This window comes from Psammomys obesus, unplaced genomic scaffold (genome assembly GCF_907164565.1).
Source record: "Psammomys obesus unplaced genomic scaffold, mPsaObe1.curated_primary_1811, whole genome shotgun sequence".
NCBI classification, from domain to species: domain Eukaryota; kingdom Metazoa; phylum Chordata; class Mammalia; order Rodentia; family Muridae; genus Psammomys; species Psammomys obesus.
Genome location: NW_026590677.1, coordinates 8,939,637 through 8,957,078, shown reverse-complemented (window position 1 = coordinate 8,957,078; position 17,442 = coordinate 8,939,637). Strand labels below are relative to the sequence as shown.

The 17,442-nt window shown below is 41.1% G+C and overlaps 2 protein-coding genes across 3 annotated transcripts in view; both read right to left on the bottom strand.

Moving 5' to 3' along the window:
* Positions 1 to 395: 395 nt before the first annotated feature.
* On the bottom strand, positions 396 to 1,960 carry LOC129677630 (protein BEX2-like). Of its 2 annotated transcripts, none has more exons than XM_055608279.1 (3): positions 1,821 to 1,960; positions 1,429 to 1,507; positions 396 to 1,019 (listed from the first exon to the last, which is right to left on the bottom strand). In XM_055608279.1, the coding sequence occupies exon 3, from the start codon at positions 1,012 to 1,014 to the stop codon at positions 625 to 627; it is 390 nt and encodes a 129-aa protein (XP_055464254.1). In that variant the 5' UTR covers positions 1,015 to 1,019; positions 1,429 to 1,507; positions 1,821 to 1,960; the 3' UTR covers positions 396 to 624. The 2 variants fall into 2 exon arrangements, with proteins under 2 accessions (XP_055464254.1, XP_055464255.1); XM_055608280.1 differs by lacking the exon at positions 1,821 to 1,960 and adding an exon at positions 1,594 to 1,713.
* A 2,955-nt stretch (positions 1,961 to 4,915) lies between these two features.
* Positions 4,916 to 17,442, bottom strand: part of Nxf3 (nuclear RNA export factor 3) — a 61,910-nt gene continuing 49,383 nt past the window's right edge. The window contains 19 exon segments of the mRNA XM_055608302.1: positions 4,916 to 5,277; positions 5,653 to 5,826; positions 6,540 to 6,612; positions 7,056 to 7,092; positions 7,201 to 7,303; positions 7,536 to 7,600; positions 7,723 to 7,834; positions 7,978 to 8,033; positions 8,104 to 8,172; positions 8,485 to 8,521; positions 10,015 to 10,124; positions 10,526 to 10,614; positions 10,771 to 10,833; positions 10,836 to 10,872; positions 11,111 to 11,200; positions 11,202 to 11,234; positions 11,338 to 11,384; positions 11,387 to 11,408; positions 16,533 to 16,596. Coding sequence (XP_055464277.1) covers positions 5,106 to 5,277; positions 5,653 to 5,826; positions 6,540 to 6,612; positions 7,056 to 7,092; positions 7,201 to 7,303; positions 7,536 to 7,600; positions 7,723 to 7,834; positions 7,978 to 8,033; positions 8,104 to 8,172; positions 8,485 to 8,521; positions 10,015 to 10,124; positions 10,526 to 10,614; positions 10,771 to 10,833; positions 10,836 to 10,872; positions 11,111 to 11,200; positions 11,202 to 11,234; positions 11,338 to 11,384; positions 11,387 to 11,408; positions 16,533 to 16,596 — 1,453 coding nt within the window. The 3' untranslated portion in view covers positions 4,916 to 5,105.

The following is a 17,442-nucleotide window of genomic DNA, read 5'->3' as shown; positions in this document are numbered from 1 at the left end:
TCACTTGAATAGCAACAGTTTAAATACGATTGTTACCAGGGATGGGTGGGAAAACATATTAATTTTTGCTCAATGATGAGAGTATGTGTAGCATGACCCAAGTGAGGAAGTGAGTGGGTTCCAGATTGCCTGCTACATTGTTTGGTGAGGGGTGTGCATATATGACACCCAGGTCAAAAGAACAGGTTGCAAAGTGTATTATTATACCATGGGAAGATGTCTATAACCAAAACCAAACGGGAGAAGGTAGACAGCCCAGTTACTAAAATCTCTCCTATGTTTGTCTGTCTTACTTTGACAGAAATGCATCCCAATATTAATCATTTTACAATTTAATTCAACCGTTTTTCCGTTTGTGTATGGCATATGTAAGCAGCCTTTAAAAAATACTAAGATTGCTTTTTAAGTCTGCTTTATTAGCTTCACAATATATAATGAGCATAGATAAATTCTGCTAATAACAACAAAAGACTGATCCAAAAACACAGGTTTCAATTAAAAGATGGCAGAAGTGGAGACCCATGGGGGAATAAGTAACCTCAAAAATTTTACAGCAGTACATCACAAAATGTAAGTTTTGGAAGCAGGAGTCCCCCTATTAACTTGAGAAAAAAACCTCAGGACTCAGGGCATAAGGCAAAACTCATCATGATGGCCATGGTGAGGCGGGTCAGTGCTAACCGCCTGCTGACTATGGCTCAGCTGCCTTCCCCTTAACTTCTCCATGAGCTGCCTTCTCACGTCCTCCCCAAACCTTTCCGCATTACCCTCTCTCATCCTTTCCTGGGGCTCTCCAACCCTATGCATCAGGTCCCATCTATAGTGCACGATGGGCGGCCTAACTCGGAACCACCTGCGACTGCCTCTAGGCACACTATATTCGCCAGCTTCGAAAGTCAGGGCCACAGCTGGCGCCCTTTTGCTAGCATCTTGTGGCTTTTCTTCGTTTTTCTCCTTTTCCTGATGGTCATTTTCCATGTTGAGATTTTTGACTCCTTGATCTTTGGACTCCATTGCTCCTGGAAGATAAGAGAATTGCTGAAAGGTTCAGCACCGAGGACAGAGGTCCACTTCTGCCCTTCACTATCTTGGTTGTCCCTATGTTTACTTTGTTTTTCAAATTTTATTTTCCAATCTGAAAGGTGCAACACGCCCTCTAGAGGGCACCTAGTTCCAGACCCTCCCTCCCCACAACCCACCATTTTCCCTGCAGATCTATCTTCAAGGCTTTTACAGGCATCAAAATGGAGGATGGGAGCTGTGGCAATGGTGGGTGCTGGAGGGGGAATTGGGAGATAGAATAGGGGGAATGGAATGGAAAGTGGAAAGGGATGGACGGTGGGAGAATGGCGTGGGGGGAGAGGGCTGACGTCCCAGACAGCGCTTTCCACATTCTCCACCCGCCCCCCACTCTGCCCCTGAACCAACCTGGGCCTATCCCTTGTCAAGTAGTCCTCTTTTCAATTCCCGCTGCTAGAAGAGTCGCCTGGAATCTCGGCTAGTAGACCTGCAGACAGGGTAGTATGGGAGCGACTCATCGCGGAGATCAGCACCATACCCCCAAACCCTTGCATCCCACTGCCTACCCCGTACCTGGCCTCCCTCAGCCACCAGCCTGTCTCCTTCCCCGCTCTCCAGGGCTAGGTCCCATGCTCTCCACCGCAGGCCCACTTTGCCGCCCCTACCCGAGCGCAGCCAGGTTCTCTCTGCGGTGTAGAAAGCTACGGGGCGCTGCACAATCCTCCAGTGAGCGCCGATCTATGGGGGGGGGGGGCGGGGGTGTCACCCTCAGGGCCGCTGCACTCGGGCAGGCCGCTTACCTGCTCCGTTCGCCCAGGGCCCGATGCCAGCCCGCCGAGAACAGGGACGCACGGACCTGGAGGCCAGACGTGAATGACGACTGTACCCAAGGCGTCTTTCTGCAGCTCCGGGTCACGTGAGGGGCCCGCGTCACTGCAAGGCTCTCTTCCCAGCCGCAGCGGCCAGTGCGACAGAAGGCCCCGCCCCGGCCCCTGCCGCGCGAGTGCACAAGTCCTGCCTCACCTGTCACTCATCCAGATCCTTGCCAATCTGACGACCCACAAGTGGCATCAGCGTCTGGAGGTTGGATTTCTCCCTTCCCTGTTACCAGGGAGAGTCTGCACCATCCTCCTTGGTTAAGCACCACCACACCCTCATCCTAGCTTTCTGCTTTCTCTCTTCTTTCCATCTGATAGATCCTTTAGACAGAATATATTCCCTCTAAAGTTTTGATGGACACAGGGTGTCCACTCTCTCCATTCTTTTTTTTTAATTTAATCGCTTTACAGCCTGATTCCAGACTCCTCCCTCTTTTCCTAGCCCCAAACTCATGCACCCCTCCCCTCATCCCTCTTTCTCCTTCTCAGAGAACTGGAGTAAGGGCTTGGGGTTGGGGCCACCAATCCACCCTGGCACCTCAAGTAGCAGTAGGACTAAGTGCATCCTCTCCCACTGTGGCTTTACAAGGCAGCCCAGCTAAGGGAAAGGGATCCAAAGGCAGGAAACAGAGTCAGTGACAGCCCCCACTCTCATTGTTATGGGGCTCATATGTTTTTGATCATTCTGCATATGTGCTGGGGGCCTAGGTCCAGCCCATGCATACTCTTTGGTTGATGGTTCAGTCTCTATGAGCCCCCATGCACCCAGGTTAATTTTACTCTGTAGATATTCTTGTGATGTCCTTGACCCTTCTGGCTGCCACAATCCTTCCCCCTACTCTTCTACAAAACTCCCCAAACTCAGCCTATTGTTTGGCTATGGGTCTCTTTGCATCTGGTTCCATCCTCTGCTGGATGAAGCCTCTCAGAAGACAGTTATGCTAGGCTCTTCTCAAGCATAGCAGAGTATCATTAATAGTGACAAGAGGCTGGCTCTCTCCCATGGGGTGGGTCACAAGTTGGGCCAGTCATTAGTTTGCTATTCCCTGAATCTCCACTTGATCTTAATCCCAACACTTTCTGTAGGTAAGACAAGTTTGGGGTCGAAGGTTTTATGGGTGGTGGCCCCCTCTTTTATTGGAAGTCCCACCTGGCTACAGAAGATGGCAACTTCAGGCTCCTTAACCCCTGCTACTAGGAGTCACAACTAGGGTTAGCCCCATAGATTGCTGGAAGCCTCCCCTTCCTCAGAGATGGACCCCCACACTGATTTCCATTCTCCTATCCCTACCCCAGCTCTTCTCTCCCCCCATTAACCTCCCCACCCCCTCTCCCAAACAGTTCCCTCCTCCACCTACTTCAGATATCCATTTTATTTCCTCTCTTAATTCAATATATTTCTTGATGTCTTAGCTAGAGGAGTAAGACAAGAAAAAATACAAAGGGGATAAAAATATGAAAGGAAGAAGTCAGATTATCACAATTCACAGAAAGCATAATTGGATACTTAAAAGAACCTGACATTTACAGTAAAATTAATGCAACTGGAGAACATTATGTTAAGTATGAAATAAGATAGACTCAAATAGCAAATACTGTATGTTCTCTTTCATAGGTGGGTCGTAGATTTGTGTGTGTGTGTGTGTGTGTGTGTGTGTGTGTGTGTGTGTGTAGGCCATCAAACTGGAAATGGGACAATGAGAGGAGAAAAGAATATTGAGCATGATGCGGAGCACTATAAACATTTGTGACATAGAAACAAAGATGAGATTACTGGGGTGGAAATGTCCAAGAGGGTGGAGGAGTGAGGAGAAGAGGATTCTGTTAAAAACTCGTCTGTAAGTGCCATAATAAAACTAATATCTTTATGCTAATTAAAAATTTTACAAAGAACATCTTACAGGGTACATACGATCTTTTTTAACACTTTGGTTTGGGATTTATGCTCTCCAGATTATAAAACAACAAATTTCTGTAGATTTAAACCACCTGGTGTACTGTAGTTTTTTTTTAAAGTTTTAGACAACTAAAGCCACTCAAATAAAGATACACACTTATGTACGCAAACACATAGACACAAATTTTCCTTTTTCTTAAAATAATAATCTTTCTTTGCCTTTTCTAAATTATCTCAGTGTTTGTGGCAACTTCTGTCCTCTTAGTAGTTGAACATGTTTTCATAGTTTCCTGGGTATTATTCTTTTCAATAAAAAAATGCTAACTTAATAATGATTTTCTTACTCTATTTCTTTTCACACCAAAGATTATTTTTCTTCAGGGGCTTTTATGTATCTTACCAATTATGCTGTTATAAATTTTGAATAAATTTGTGTGGCTAAGAAAATAATATTGTTATTTGCATGAAATACTTGATTAATACTTAAGTCACATAACTCAAGTTTTAACAGGGTTAGAGAGTATGCTCAACCTATGAAGCTAGATATTCTATAGGAGCAGAACTGTACTTTAAGGTTGGGTCTAAGACTTCAGTCTCTACAGCAGTCCTTCCTTGGAGATCCTCATTCTTATAATATGGTCTGCTTCCAATGCATTTTGAAGGGATTTAACACCAATAATGTCTTTTGTGTATGACAGAATTATTGCAATTTTTCAGCAACCAAGATTGCCTCCACTGGGCCTGCAAAAGACTAGGTCTTTCAATAGTCAACCACAGAATTAGGGCCCTATCCTTCTTTGTTAAACTAATTGGCTACTGAAGGATTCTTGAGAAAAAACAGCCACTGTCTTTAACTATGCATCCACCTGTGAGTACTATGGACGGTTCTAAACACATGGTCACATAGAAAGCCCTGTTTATACTTGGTGAGTCACAATGCAAAACAAAAGACATAAGTGTGAGATAAGAACTTTAAGGAAGAGGGAGGGTTGAGAAGGGTAGGAAAAAAATCTGGCAAGGTGAAGGGTGAAAATATATTACAAAACACAAAATTCTCAACAATTTTAATAAAAGTTATAACAAAAGAAAATATAAGAAACAAAGATCCTCAAATATGTGGCAAATACACAAAACGAGAGTTAGCTTTACAAGATGGGCTTTAGCTTCCAAGATGAAAATAGATATCCCAGCTCATAATCTAAGCAGAGATTGGATGAAACAAATAGTGACACCCAGGAATTTCATCTGTGTGTGATGTTCTTAGAATTGTAGACCTGACTGAGTAAAGGTATCCTCTGGGATCACGTCCTTTACTTGGAGGAAGTAAAGAAGGCATTTGGGAGATCAGCAGATACAAGAATCCTAGCACCATTTCCAGGCCATCTGGCTTTTCTATCCTGAATTGAATCTCCAAACATCACCTTGAATAAAGTGAGGATTTGTATAGCTCTGTTGTAATTCCACTGGTCATCATGAAAGCACCTGTGTTAGAGGATGGCCAGAAAACATCCATTAAGACATAAGAAGAAATATACTGACAAACACAAAGACATTTCCTGATCTATGCAGCAGAAACATGCCTCTACATATATTTCAAGATATTCAGCAAAATGACCCTTGTGTCATAATATGAGCAAATCCCTGAAAATCCGAATGTCTCTCATTAAATGAACAAGGTCCATGAATTTCAGGGAATGCTGAAATACCTATTTTAAATGGCTATTTAGCTTACTGTTTACTGAGAAGAAACTGTTCAGTAAGATAATAAATGAAATAAAGAAGTGAAACCTGTATGTTCCACAACTTACTCTCCTACCCCTACCTCAGCCCACATCACCATGTATGTCCAAGACTCACTTCTGAGATCTTTCAGCATTCACTCAAGACTGCAAATAGAATGTTTGTACCATATCCTGTTAATCTTGAGAGAAGGAAGGCAAATAGCTGGAGGAAGATGTGGTCACAAGGACGGAGGCATTGGAAAATCCTTGAACATTCCTCACAAATAGCTTGTTACTGATGATACAAAGGCTGGATGAAAAAAATTCAGATTATGGAAAAACAGACAAAAGTATACTTCCCAACAGCTGTCATGCTCTCACTGTTCAGCAACCAAATTGTTCTGATATCTCTTATTTGTCCTGCTTTTCTTGCCTGGTTATCTGTAATACTCCCAGACAGTGAAAACATTGTTGAAGACTGTCTATATCACTAGGATGATAGGTTTTGCTTTAATTAAAGAATGGTTTAGTCAGGCGGTGGTGGTGTATGACATTAATCCAAGCACTTAAGAGGCAGAAGCATGCAGATCTCCGAGTTCAAGGCCAGTCTGTTCTACATAGGAGTTCCAGGCCAGACAGGGTTACACAGAGAAATTTTGTCTCAAAAAAAGAGAGAGGGAGAGAAAGAGGGAAAGAGAGAGAGAAGGAGAGAGAGAGGAGTTTTACATTCTCATTTAGCCTTTTATCAGCTAAAAAGTGTGGACAATATAATCAATATTTTTAGAAGACAGTTACAAATAGGCAATGTGATGACCAAATTCACAGAACAAGTTAGTACTACAAGAAAGAGCCTGGTAGTTTGACCCCAAAGTTTACACTGTTAATCACTACATTAACCTACTCCTTGAATCTACCTGTTGACCTTCCACAATATTGGTAGCACCTCTAGAAATGCACCACAACGTTGTCACACTGCTGGTGCCAGGATGGGATGAGAGTGTCCATCCACAACACAGCACTTACTCTGAACCATTGCCATATGTAACAACGAAGGTCTGAGTGAAGGCATGAACTCATCATTAAGAGCTGCTCTCCACTTCAAGGACAAGAAACAGTAAAGCATCCTTAGAGTTACACATATTTTGCACCCTCACAGAACATTCCTCAGTCAGGGTCTTACACTGAAAGGGCCCAAGTACAGTCAATGATTGTCTTGGAGTCAGGTATCTGTGGTGGGAACAGGGAGAGGGCCAGGCAACAAGGGGAATAATCCACTTTTATTGATGGGTCTCCTGCCACATTCTGGACCTTATGAAAAATAACTTCCAATGTTTACTAAGGATGTTTCACATCTATCTTGGGGTGGGGTATCATTTAACACCATTTTCAAATGGGGAAATGCAGAGGTTAAGCAACTGGCCCAAAGACACAGAGTAAGGATCTGGAATGAGAGCCAACAAACCCTACAACATGTGTGCTCAGAGATGCACATCCAAGTAAGGAAGCAAGAAGGGATCTGGAAGAGGGTTCTACAGACACCTTCCTTGAACAGCCCACTAACAGAGAAGCAGATCATCTTTCCTGAAAGGGAAACACAGCATGAGCTCAGGGTCCTGCTTAACTTTCTACTCACCATTACCTTTCTAAGTATGAGATATGTTCCATGGAAGGAGCAGGTATCTACTGTTTGGAAACATAGGTCCACCACAAAGGAGGTGAGGTCATGCTGAGTTTTGGGCAATGCACGAAGGAAGTGAAGAATGTCACATTTCTTATGATCCAGATATCTGTAAAGGAGTTGACAGAAAGATATGTGTTCTTGGAGTTGTACATGCTTTACATACTCAGACAGCATTCATTTCCCAGTCAGATTCATGAACTAAAGGGTCCAGGAACAGACAGCTAGCTATTGATTTGGAGTCAAGAAAATGTGGCAAGAATGGGGAGGGCCACAATAGGAGCCTTAACCTCTGGAATCTCTGATTGTGCCTTCTATTCCACATCTTACCCACCACACACTTACAAGGATCCTTGAGGATCTTCATATATCTGCTATACATGAAGTACTCACACAAGCTTTTTTCCTAGGAGAAAGGAGGAAACAGATATGGTGGTCCAGCCAGTGGGATGGTTCCAAGGGATTGCCTGTATCTTCTGGAGAACACAGTGCAGTGCTCTAGGTCAGAGTTCGAGCTGATTGTGCTACTCACATGGCTGACTCCACAGAACTGAAGAGGACTGTCAATGAGAAGCAAGCCTCAGCATGGTAAGCATTGAGGAGTCCCTGCCAACCTCCATTGTCATAGATGAAGTAACACCTGTTGGGGAGAGATGCTTGAATGGGACAATCTCATTGGTTTGGGCCCTGAGTGAGATTTCAAATTTTCAACAACCAGAGCTATACATTTATATCCTTACCTCCCCAATTTCTCCCCTTTGTCAGACTCCCAAGGGTACTTACTGCTGCAGGATCTGTAGGACCAGACTTTTTATATCCTCAGATGCAAAGAAACTTTCCTGAAATAAAAGTGAACAGGATGTAGGTGCTCAGCCATTCTTACTCCCAAATTAAAACCGCTCTCCTCACCTTGCAAGTTGGTAAGGTCTTAAAGTCTTCAAGACCACCAGGAGTTGGTTTAGGAGATTCCTGTCCACCCTGTGTGAGGCAAGGGAAGAAATGCAGAGCTTGAAGGTGATGCTGGATAATGAAAGAGAGGGATGGGTTTACAAACTGGGTGAGATCAGAGGTCAGATATAAAAAGGGGCCCAGAAATGTCACTGGAAGAAGGGATCATGACTTGCCTTTGGCAAATTCCCCTGTGAATCTGAATCACTTCTCCCCATCTCTTTGAGGCTGAAGGGACAGCTCCAAAAAATTTAACTTAAGCCAGACCTATTAGCTTTCAGAACAGATTGGATATAGTGTCAGTCCCAGGCAGAGAAACCAGTAACCAAGGAGCACACTTACCAGCCTTAATAACTTGGGGAACAATTCCAGAATCGAACTACCAAGAAAAAAGTAACCTGATTAAGAATTACACAGTATATGTGTGTATACAAACATTACATGGCATCCCATTACTATATGTTAGACAGCATTTCTGCTTAGCACATTAACTTTTTTGCATTCATCCATCTGTTGAAATATAAATATAGGAACACAGATAAAACCATGCAAATATAATTGAAAGTAAAAATACTTCCCTTGTGGAATGACCTGATATAAAGAGGTTTGTCTCTCCCTGCTGCTCTCTGTTCTCTCTTCCTGTTGTGTAGCTCCTACACACACTGATCTAATCCCTTTTTCCAGGCTCACATCACAGGAAGCTACACTGGAGGAGCCAGGCTCCGAGGAATCTTTTCTCCTCCTCAGAGTTTCCACAGGAGGCTTTGCAGTGAGCAAGGTGTGGCATGGAGCCCAGGACTTGTTAGTGTCCACCATTCTAGAGATTCTGGGGAAGGAGGGGGATAGCATGTTTCAGGATTCAGTATAATGAAGTCAGGGGATGGTGAATGAAGGTAGGTGAGGGAGTTGTGAGGGAGACATAAGAGGGTATATGCAAAGGACAAAAGGAACCTACACAAAGGGAATGGAAGATATGTCTGGCCTGATGCTAAAGGTCAGATGTCACAGGTAATACAGGAGAAAAGTGCTACTCTTCAGTACTCCTTTCCTTCACTCGACCCTCCCCCCCCAGTCTTGGGACCCAAAGCAAGAACAAACTCAAGGACTTTACAGTATTGGGTACCACTGAATGCAGGCTAATATTTTTCCTATTCTAGGCTCACTCTGGGAACTCTGAGCATCTTTGAGGGAGGGAGACATTCCCTAGAAGCAGCTGTCTATTATGGTCACTATGTTCTTCCCAGAAGGTTCCTTTCTATTTGTCTAAGTCTGTGTGGGGGATTAATTCAAGGAATGAATTTTCTTATCTCAGGCTAAGCAAGGATCCTCTTTCACATTAGGTAGGATTGATTATAAGTAATGTAGGTAAGTAGGTTGGTAGATAAAAAAAAGAAAGAAGACAGACATGGAGTCTTCTTTGGTTCTCTGCACATCCCTCTTGCTCCAGGAAGTCCTCTGTTTCCTGCTATTTTCCCACTTCTAGATCTGTAATTCAGAGAAGCCATATTTCCTTCCAAAGAGAGATAAGCCCCAACAATGGCCCAGAGTAAGTATTGTTACCATCATCCAGAACCCTTAACCTCATCCTAGGGTAACAAAGCCTTCAGGGCAGCATGGGACAGATGAAGGGACTTTATAGGAGAAAGAAAAAAGAGGTTGGGGAGAAGTCCAGTGCTATCTTTCCGAGGCACAGGAGCGCAGGCTGGAGGAGGCTAAGTGCTCAGACATAAGAATCACAACCCAGATTAAGTGAAAAGAGGAGAGGTCAGAAGGAAAAGAGGACTGTGGGGACAGCTCAAGGTACAGAGGGGAGGATGAGGTCTGAGGTCCCCTCAGAGGATCAGAGCTACTCCTCCTGCAGATACAACTGACTTTATGTTACTGGAATTATCCGGGATTGTAGTACTCAGAGAGCTTTTATCTGCACATCTCTTTTCTGGATTTGGGTCTTGTCCCCTGGACATCTCCCCTTCTGACTTGATCTGAAATTATGGAAATAAATGTATGAAACTAGAGAATAGAAACAGAAGATTTCTACAACCCCAGCTCTTTCCCTTGTTCTCTTATCCATAAACCCACTTCCCTGCCTACTGTCAACACTCTGATGATCACTTCTACTTTCTCTCAAAACAAAGATCTCAGTATTATACCTCACTTCATTACTATAGACATTCAGCTTGTCAATGATAGAGGCCATTGACACAATATCAAGCAAGCCAAACAACTGATAGGATTTGTTGTACCTCTAGCTCAAAAGCAGAAGCTGTGGTGAGGGGAAAAAATAAAGCAAATGATACAAGAGGCAATACTTGAGACCAATCTAACTACTAGCTAATCTCTCCCAGTCTTACCCTCAAAAACATCAACAAGAGTAAGGTATTACCTGAATCATGTCCTCTTCATGGATATTCAGGGAAGGCACCATATACCTTCTAGGAATCAGTACCAAGTCAGTAGAATGGGTCATCAAATCTTCAGGAAGCAAGAACAGATAATCAGAAGACTGAGGGGTCACACAGCTGATACAGTGCCAGAACCCACCCCTCCTCAATTGACAATTCCTAAATTCCCAAACCAGCTAGACATTTCTCCCTTCATTTCCTCTAGATTTACTTCTGTCAGTCATACCTTGGTCAAAGGGGAGTCTCTGCATATTAGGAACTTGCTGAGAGGTAGTGTTCTGCAGGTTCATAGCTGCAGAATCACAGATCAATTTCTGTAACTCTGAGGCTGAAGTGATAAAAGGGACAACAGATGGGGAAAAACAAATTCCATCTCTGGGTGTACAAGTTTACATTACCTTTCTCTGATCCATCTTTTCTGACTTGTGCTCTGTCACTGAGAGGGGTTCATCACAGGGGCTGATGAAGATTGATATCTGCAGTGAATGCATGAGGGTCTGAGTTGGCACTGAGAACTGAGAAACCCATGGCTTGCAATTTGTCACAGTCACGCTCTTGACACATACCTTATTATCACTCTCATCACAAATCATGTCACTGATATCCATCAGTTAAAAGGCAATGTTGGAATTCTCAACAACAACAACAAAAAAAAAAAAAAAACTGGGCCTGCATGTTTTCATAGTGAATCTACATGGATATGGGTGAGATAAATAGAATTAAGGCAAGTAAATAGAGCCCTTCATCTGTCCAGTTTCCTCTTGTCCTCCATCATGTCATCTTTTCCCTCCACCAGATTGAAAGGGATGCCGCATTGGCTCTGAAGCAAATTCAGCAGCTAGTATGCTTTATGCCAAAGGGAATCTATGCTCAAACAAGAAAGGATGAGAGAAAAGATTGGCAGATTGGAATATAAATTTAGACTTAATCAGACAAAAATATTCTTGCCATAACATATTACATGAGTCTGTTTACATAAGATTCTAAAAAATGCAAACAAATCTGTTGTGGTAGAAAACTAACCAATGGTTGCTTGAAGAAATACTAAGGTGGAAAGACTGGAAGAGAACAGTTATAAAGGGAGATAAGGGTCCTCAGTGTGTTTGACGGGCATGTTGAATGGGATGATGGTTCAGAAATGTGCAGTCAACTATTGATAAGTTGCATACTACAAATGCATGTGACTTATTATCTGTTAATTTTACTTAAAGAAAGCCATAAATATAAGTTTTGAAGCAATATTTAAAGGTAGGACAAATTTCAGCCTGGAGTGGTGCTCCACACCTGTAATCCCAGCACTCTGGAAGGCACACAGTGAACTCACTCTATGAGTTTAAGGCCAGCCTGGTCCACAAAGTGAGTCCAAGACAGCCAAGGCTACACAGAGAAACCCTGTCTTGAAAAAAAAGATACATCACTTGGAGATTTCCTAAATCTCCTTTTCTTTCATTCAGATGCTTTTTTTCCAATAATAAACTTCATATATTTAAATAAACTTTTTAAAGTTTTAATTAATTAACTTCCTTTTTATTATTTCCCTGATTTTTTATATTATATTATTATTATTTCATTTATAAAGCCATAATAAGAAATATTACCTATGACAGACCTAGCTTTCTTCTTTAAAAAGGACCCCAAAGACATTTTAACAACAACCTTCCCCAATACACATATACAGCTTTAGCAAAACTGTAAGAGGGCTTCAAAAAGTTTGCTGAAACCCTTGTGCAATTCAAACATGTGCAATTCACGGGCTTGTATATTTCAGGCATGCTGACTGGTCACTTACTATCTTCTTTGAGTATGCATGGAATAATTACTCATTGCTGCTGATAAAATGAAGTATGCATCATGTCACTGGTGTGTTCACTCGAGTTGAGGAATCAACCTCCTTTGGAACATATGCTGGCATCTCACTCATCTTTGAAAAGGGTTAGTTTGGAAACTGTGCCTTTAAATTAAAATCAATATATCAACACACAATACCAAAAAAAAATCTTGTAAAAATGTAATGGCTAATGAAGGTCATGATTTGTTAACAACCCCCAAAAAACCTGTAAGCAGTGTGAAAAATATTAAAAGATTTCACTGTGCTTCCACTTCCTGGGAGATGAGAGGCAGAGAACATTCATAGCTAAGGAGAAAACAAACAGAACAGTAAAGGTTTGGGTTGAATAATTGGTCTGTTATGTTACTGACCATTCTGCCCTTCTTAGGCTGAGTGATCTGAGACAAATTGTGTTTCATTTCTCAATTTTGACTCTCTTCTGTTTGAAGAATAACAAAAATTATCTTTAGAATGATTTTTTTAATGGATCAAGGATCAAAGACAAACTCCCTGCCTGAAATAAGACCTAGACAGGTGGTACATAAAGCAGAACAAAATATACAGGTTGTGTCTTGCTTGTATATTATCATGAAGACTAAAAAACGAAAGAGAAGAAGTTAAAGAAAGTATGGTAAACATATTTAACAGATCTTAGTTAAGAAGTTTCCAAATTAAAAGAAATGTGTCAAGTTCAAATAAAATCATTAATAAAAGAAACATGTACATTGAGAAAAAGAGATGGCTCAGCAGTTTAGAGGACTTGCTATTCTTGTGGTAGACAGGAGTTCGTTTCCCAGCACTCACATGTTGGGTCAAAGCTATCTGTAACTCCAGTTTCGGACATCTGCTGTCTTCTCCTGACATGACTAGCATCAAGCACGCATATGGTGCACATGAATACAAGCAAGCAAAACACTCATACACATAAAATAAAATAAATCTTCAAAAGTTAAACTAAATAGAAACAGGCTGGGGAGATGGCTCAGTCTGATGACTGGAGTTCAATTCCCTAGACCCACATTGTGGGGGAAGAGAACTGTTTTCCTCATGTTGGCCTGAGAACTCCAAACATGCACCCACACACATACAGTGGATGGATGGATGGATGGATGGATGGATGGATGGATGGATGGATGCAGATGTTTAAAAAACAGAAATATCCCTTTGGAGTCTGGCAGCACACACATAATACCAGCTCCTAGCAGGCAGAGAAAAGAAGATTACCACAAATTCAAGGTTAAACTGGTCTACATACAATATTCTGTGCAGTAAAGAAAAGTCAATGACACTGATAAATTTGTAGGCAAATCTGAGTACTTAGTATATAATACAATAATTCTTCTGGGGCATATATGCATATCTTGGATATATATTATAATGATGACTAGAAAAAGAGAAGGTAAAATATTAAAGGGGATGTGGTAAGCATATCTCAGACATAATAAAAATGCAGGTGAAGGTAAATGGAATCATAGTGTTGCAAGGTTCATGTATTGTCTGAGGACAGGTAAAAATAAATGTATAGAAAATAGTATATTTGGACAAATTATACCTATTTCATTAAAAGTAGATTAAATATTTCCAAATTAAAAGGTACACAGAGCCTGGTTACATTTTTAAAAATCTATCAGCCAGGCATGGTGGAACATGTCTGAAATTCACCAGAGGCAAGAGAATCAGGAATGCAAGTCCAGCTTTAGCTACTTAATGAGTTCAAGGCTAGGCCGATCTACAAGTTGAGATGCTCTCTGAGAACAAATGAAAGAAATGATTGTGTCAAATGTTCTTTTAAACGCATAAAATTTAATTATATACGAAAGTTTAAAATAAGAAAGGCAAAATAGTCTCACTTACATGTCAAGACACAAAAGGTTGAACTCATAAAAATATAAAGTATGATGTGATTACCAGAGATTGGAAGCCAGAGAAGGGGAGATGAAAAAAGAATAATTCATGTGTACAAGATAGAATATCCATTAGGATAGAAGGAGTAACTTCTAGTATTATTTTCTTAAGATTCATGTGTGTGTGCGTGTTGTGTGTATCTGTTTGTCTATGCGAGTATATGCACACATGTATGCCCAGGCACTTCCATGAGTGCACAGAGGCATAGAAGGGACATTGGACCCCTCAGAATTGCACTTCCAGTTTGCAAGAAGCCTGTCTTGATAAATGAATGTTAGGACTAGAGCACCATTTTCCAGGATTGCTCTGCAAGTGTTCTTAACTACTGAGCCATGTTTCTACTGATTTCTAATGTTTAACTACACAGTAGAGTAGCTATAGTTAATAATAACTATATATTATAATGTCTTTAAATGAAATACATATCATATTTGTACTATCTAAATTCAGGTTTGTATTAGAAAAAGAAAAAATACATTTAAAAGAAAGAAGTTCTATGGGATGAGGGTGTAGCTCCTCCTTCACATGCATAAGGGCTCTAGGTTCCCCAGCCAGTACTGCATAGACTGAAGGTGATGGCATTTGCTTGTAATCCCAGCATTCAAGAGAATGCTAAAAAGAAGAATGGAAGAAGAAGAGTCAAAAGTTCCAGGACATCCTTGCATACATAAATATGTTCAAGATCAGCTGAGGATACATGAAATACTGTATCAAACAGGAGAGAAAGGGGAGATGGATGAAACAGAAGAATAAATGACATTACATAGTGATTCAATGAGGAGCCAAGCATGGTGGCACATGCCTGTAATCCCAACACTCAGGAGGCTGAGGTAGGGGGAATCTCTGTGAGTTTGAGACTGGCCTGGTCTACAAAGCAAGTCCAGGACAGCCAAGGCTACACAGAGAAATCGTCTCAGAAAAAATTCAATTAAGCAAGAAAGCAGTTTTAAAATCTGTCTTTACATGAATATCATTATGTAAAGATAAAATTGACTGGAGAAAAAAATAAGTGGACAAATACATAATGTGGGTGAAATATCAACATATCCTATTAAATAACAATAAATATATCAGACAATAGTTCATTGCATGAGAAAGGTTTAAACAATAAAAGAAAAAAAGCAGACAGGCTATCACATGCCTGTAGTCCTAGATACTTGGGAGACTAAAGAAAAAGAATCACTTTAGCTCAGGAGTTCAAGGACAGCCTGAGATATCATTTAAATACATATGCATGCATATGTAAATATGATTTTATATATTATATATAGATATATAACAAATGGACTTATTTGACCTGGAACCCTACATACAAGTAAAACATTTCAGAGAAGTTCACATGATAGTCCATAAAGCAAGTATATAGAAATTTCTATAAGGAAAATCCAATGTTCTGAATAGACATCAGAACTGTGAGAAGAGAGAGAACAAGACAGGAGCCTACCACAGAGGGCCTCTGAAAGACTCTACTCTTCAGGGTATTGAAGCACATGCTGAGACTCATAGCCAAACTTTGGGCAGAGTGCAGGGAATCTTTTGGAAGACTGTAGAGATAGAAAGACCTGTAGGGAACAGGAGATCCACAAGGAGGTCAACAGAGCCAAAAAAAAATCTGGGCCAAGGGAGGCCTGTAGAAACTGATAAATCAACCAAGGATCATAATTGGAGAGGACCTAGACACCCTGCTCAGAGATATCCCATGGGCAGTTCAGTCTCCATGGGGTTCCCCTAGTAAGGAAAGCAAGGGGAGTCTCTGGCATGAACTCTGTTGCCTGCTCTTTGATCACCTTCCCCTGGTGAGGAGGCCTTACTGGGCCATAGAGAAAGAGAATCCAGACAGTCCTGATGAGACCTGACAGGCTAGAGTCAGACTCCCCTATCAGTGGACTAGGGAAGAGACATAGTCGGGGAAGAGGGAGGAGGGTGGGACCAGGAGGAGATGAGGGAAGGGGTTACAGTTAGAATACAAAGTGAATAAATTGTAATAAGTAGTAATAATTTTAAAAAGAAATATGGCACATGCGTGAAGAAGAAGGAAGGGTGGGGCCGGGAGGGGAGGAAGGAGGGACTTATGGGAGGATACAACGTGAATAAAGTGTAATTAAAAAAAAAAAAACGAAATATGGCTTCATGGAAGGTGTTGTGGTCAGTAGGTTTTGCCCTCAAAGGGAATATTAGGATTCTGGGCTCTTCTTTTGTTCCTTTATATTTACACTGAGCCAAAGATAACTGTGCTTTCTCTGATATTCTCTCACCATAATGGTACCGTACAGTACCAAAACCCACTGGGTCAGCTTCTGTGAATTCAACCCTTTAAAGCTGTGAAACAAACAGACTTTTCTTACATTGGTAATCCAAGGTGTTTGGGATTAAAGGCATGCACCACCATACCTGGCTCCCCTCCTCCTTCATAATACTCTTAAATTTGCAACCTCTTCTTCCGTGACTTTTCTTGTTATACATACACACATATGTCTACAAATATATAACTATGACCCACGGAAGCCATTATTATCATGTATATAGTTTCAGGGTTGACCACTTTGTATTGGATAAGGAATTAGTAGGTTTATCCATAGAGAAGGCTAACTCTGTTTCTCTTAGAAGTCATCATTTACCTATAGATACTTGTCCAGGTTTCCCCTTCTGCATTGCTGTGTTTATTGATAATGCCACTCTTCAGATCTTATTTACACAGGCATTTCTAAGAGAAGCAGTCTCATAACAGACTTCCTGCTATTCAGGCTCTTACAACTAAACTGGTCAAAGTCATTCCATTTTGTCCTACTTTTAACTGTCTTCATCCAATTGCCCATAACCCCTTGCTGAGCACATCTTGCTGAGCACCAACATTTTTCTGGGATCTATTGTTTTAAAACATAAAGGAAATTGTTTTAAACAACTTAGACAAAACTTCTGAAGGTTTTGACCTCTACTCTACTATGATGTAATTGTAGATAGATGTTTTATAAACCCTACAGTGCCATTCTTTGGGCAGAGAGGTTTGTTGTTGTTGTTGCTGTTGTTGTTGTTTTTAAGCATGAGCCTGCCCTTTGCCAAGACTTAAAATAAAGAACTCTTACTTGGCCATATATATATATATATATATATATATATATATATATATATATATATATATATATATATATATATATATATATATAT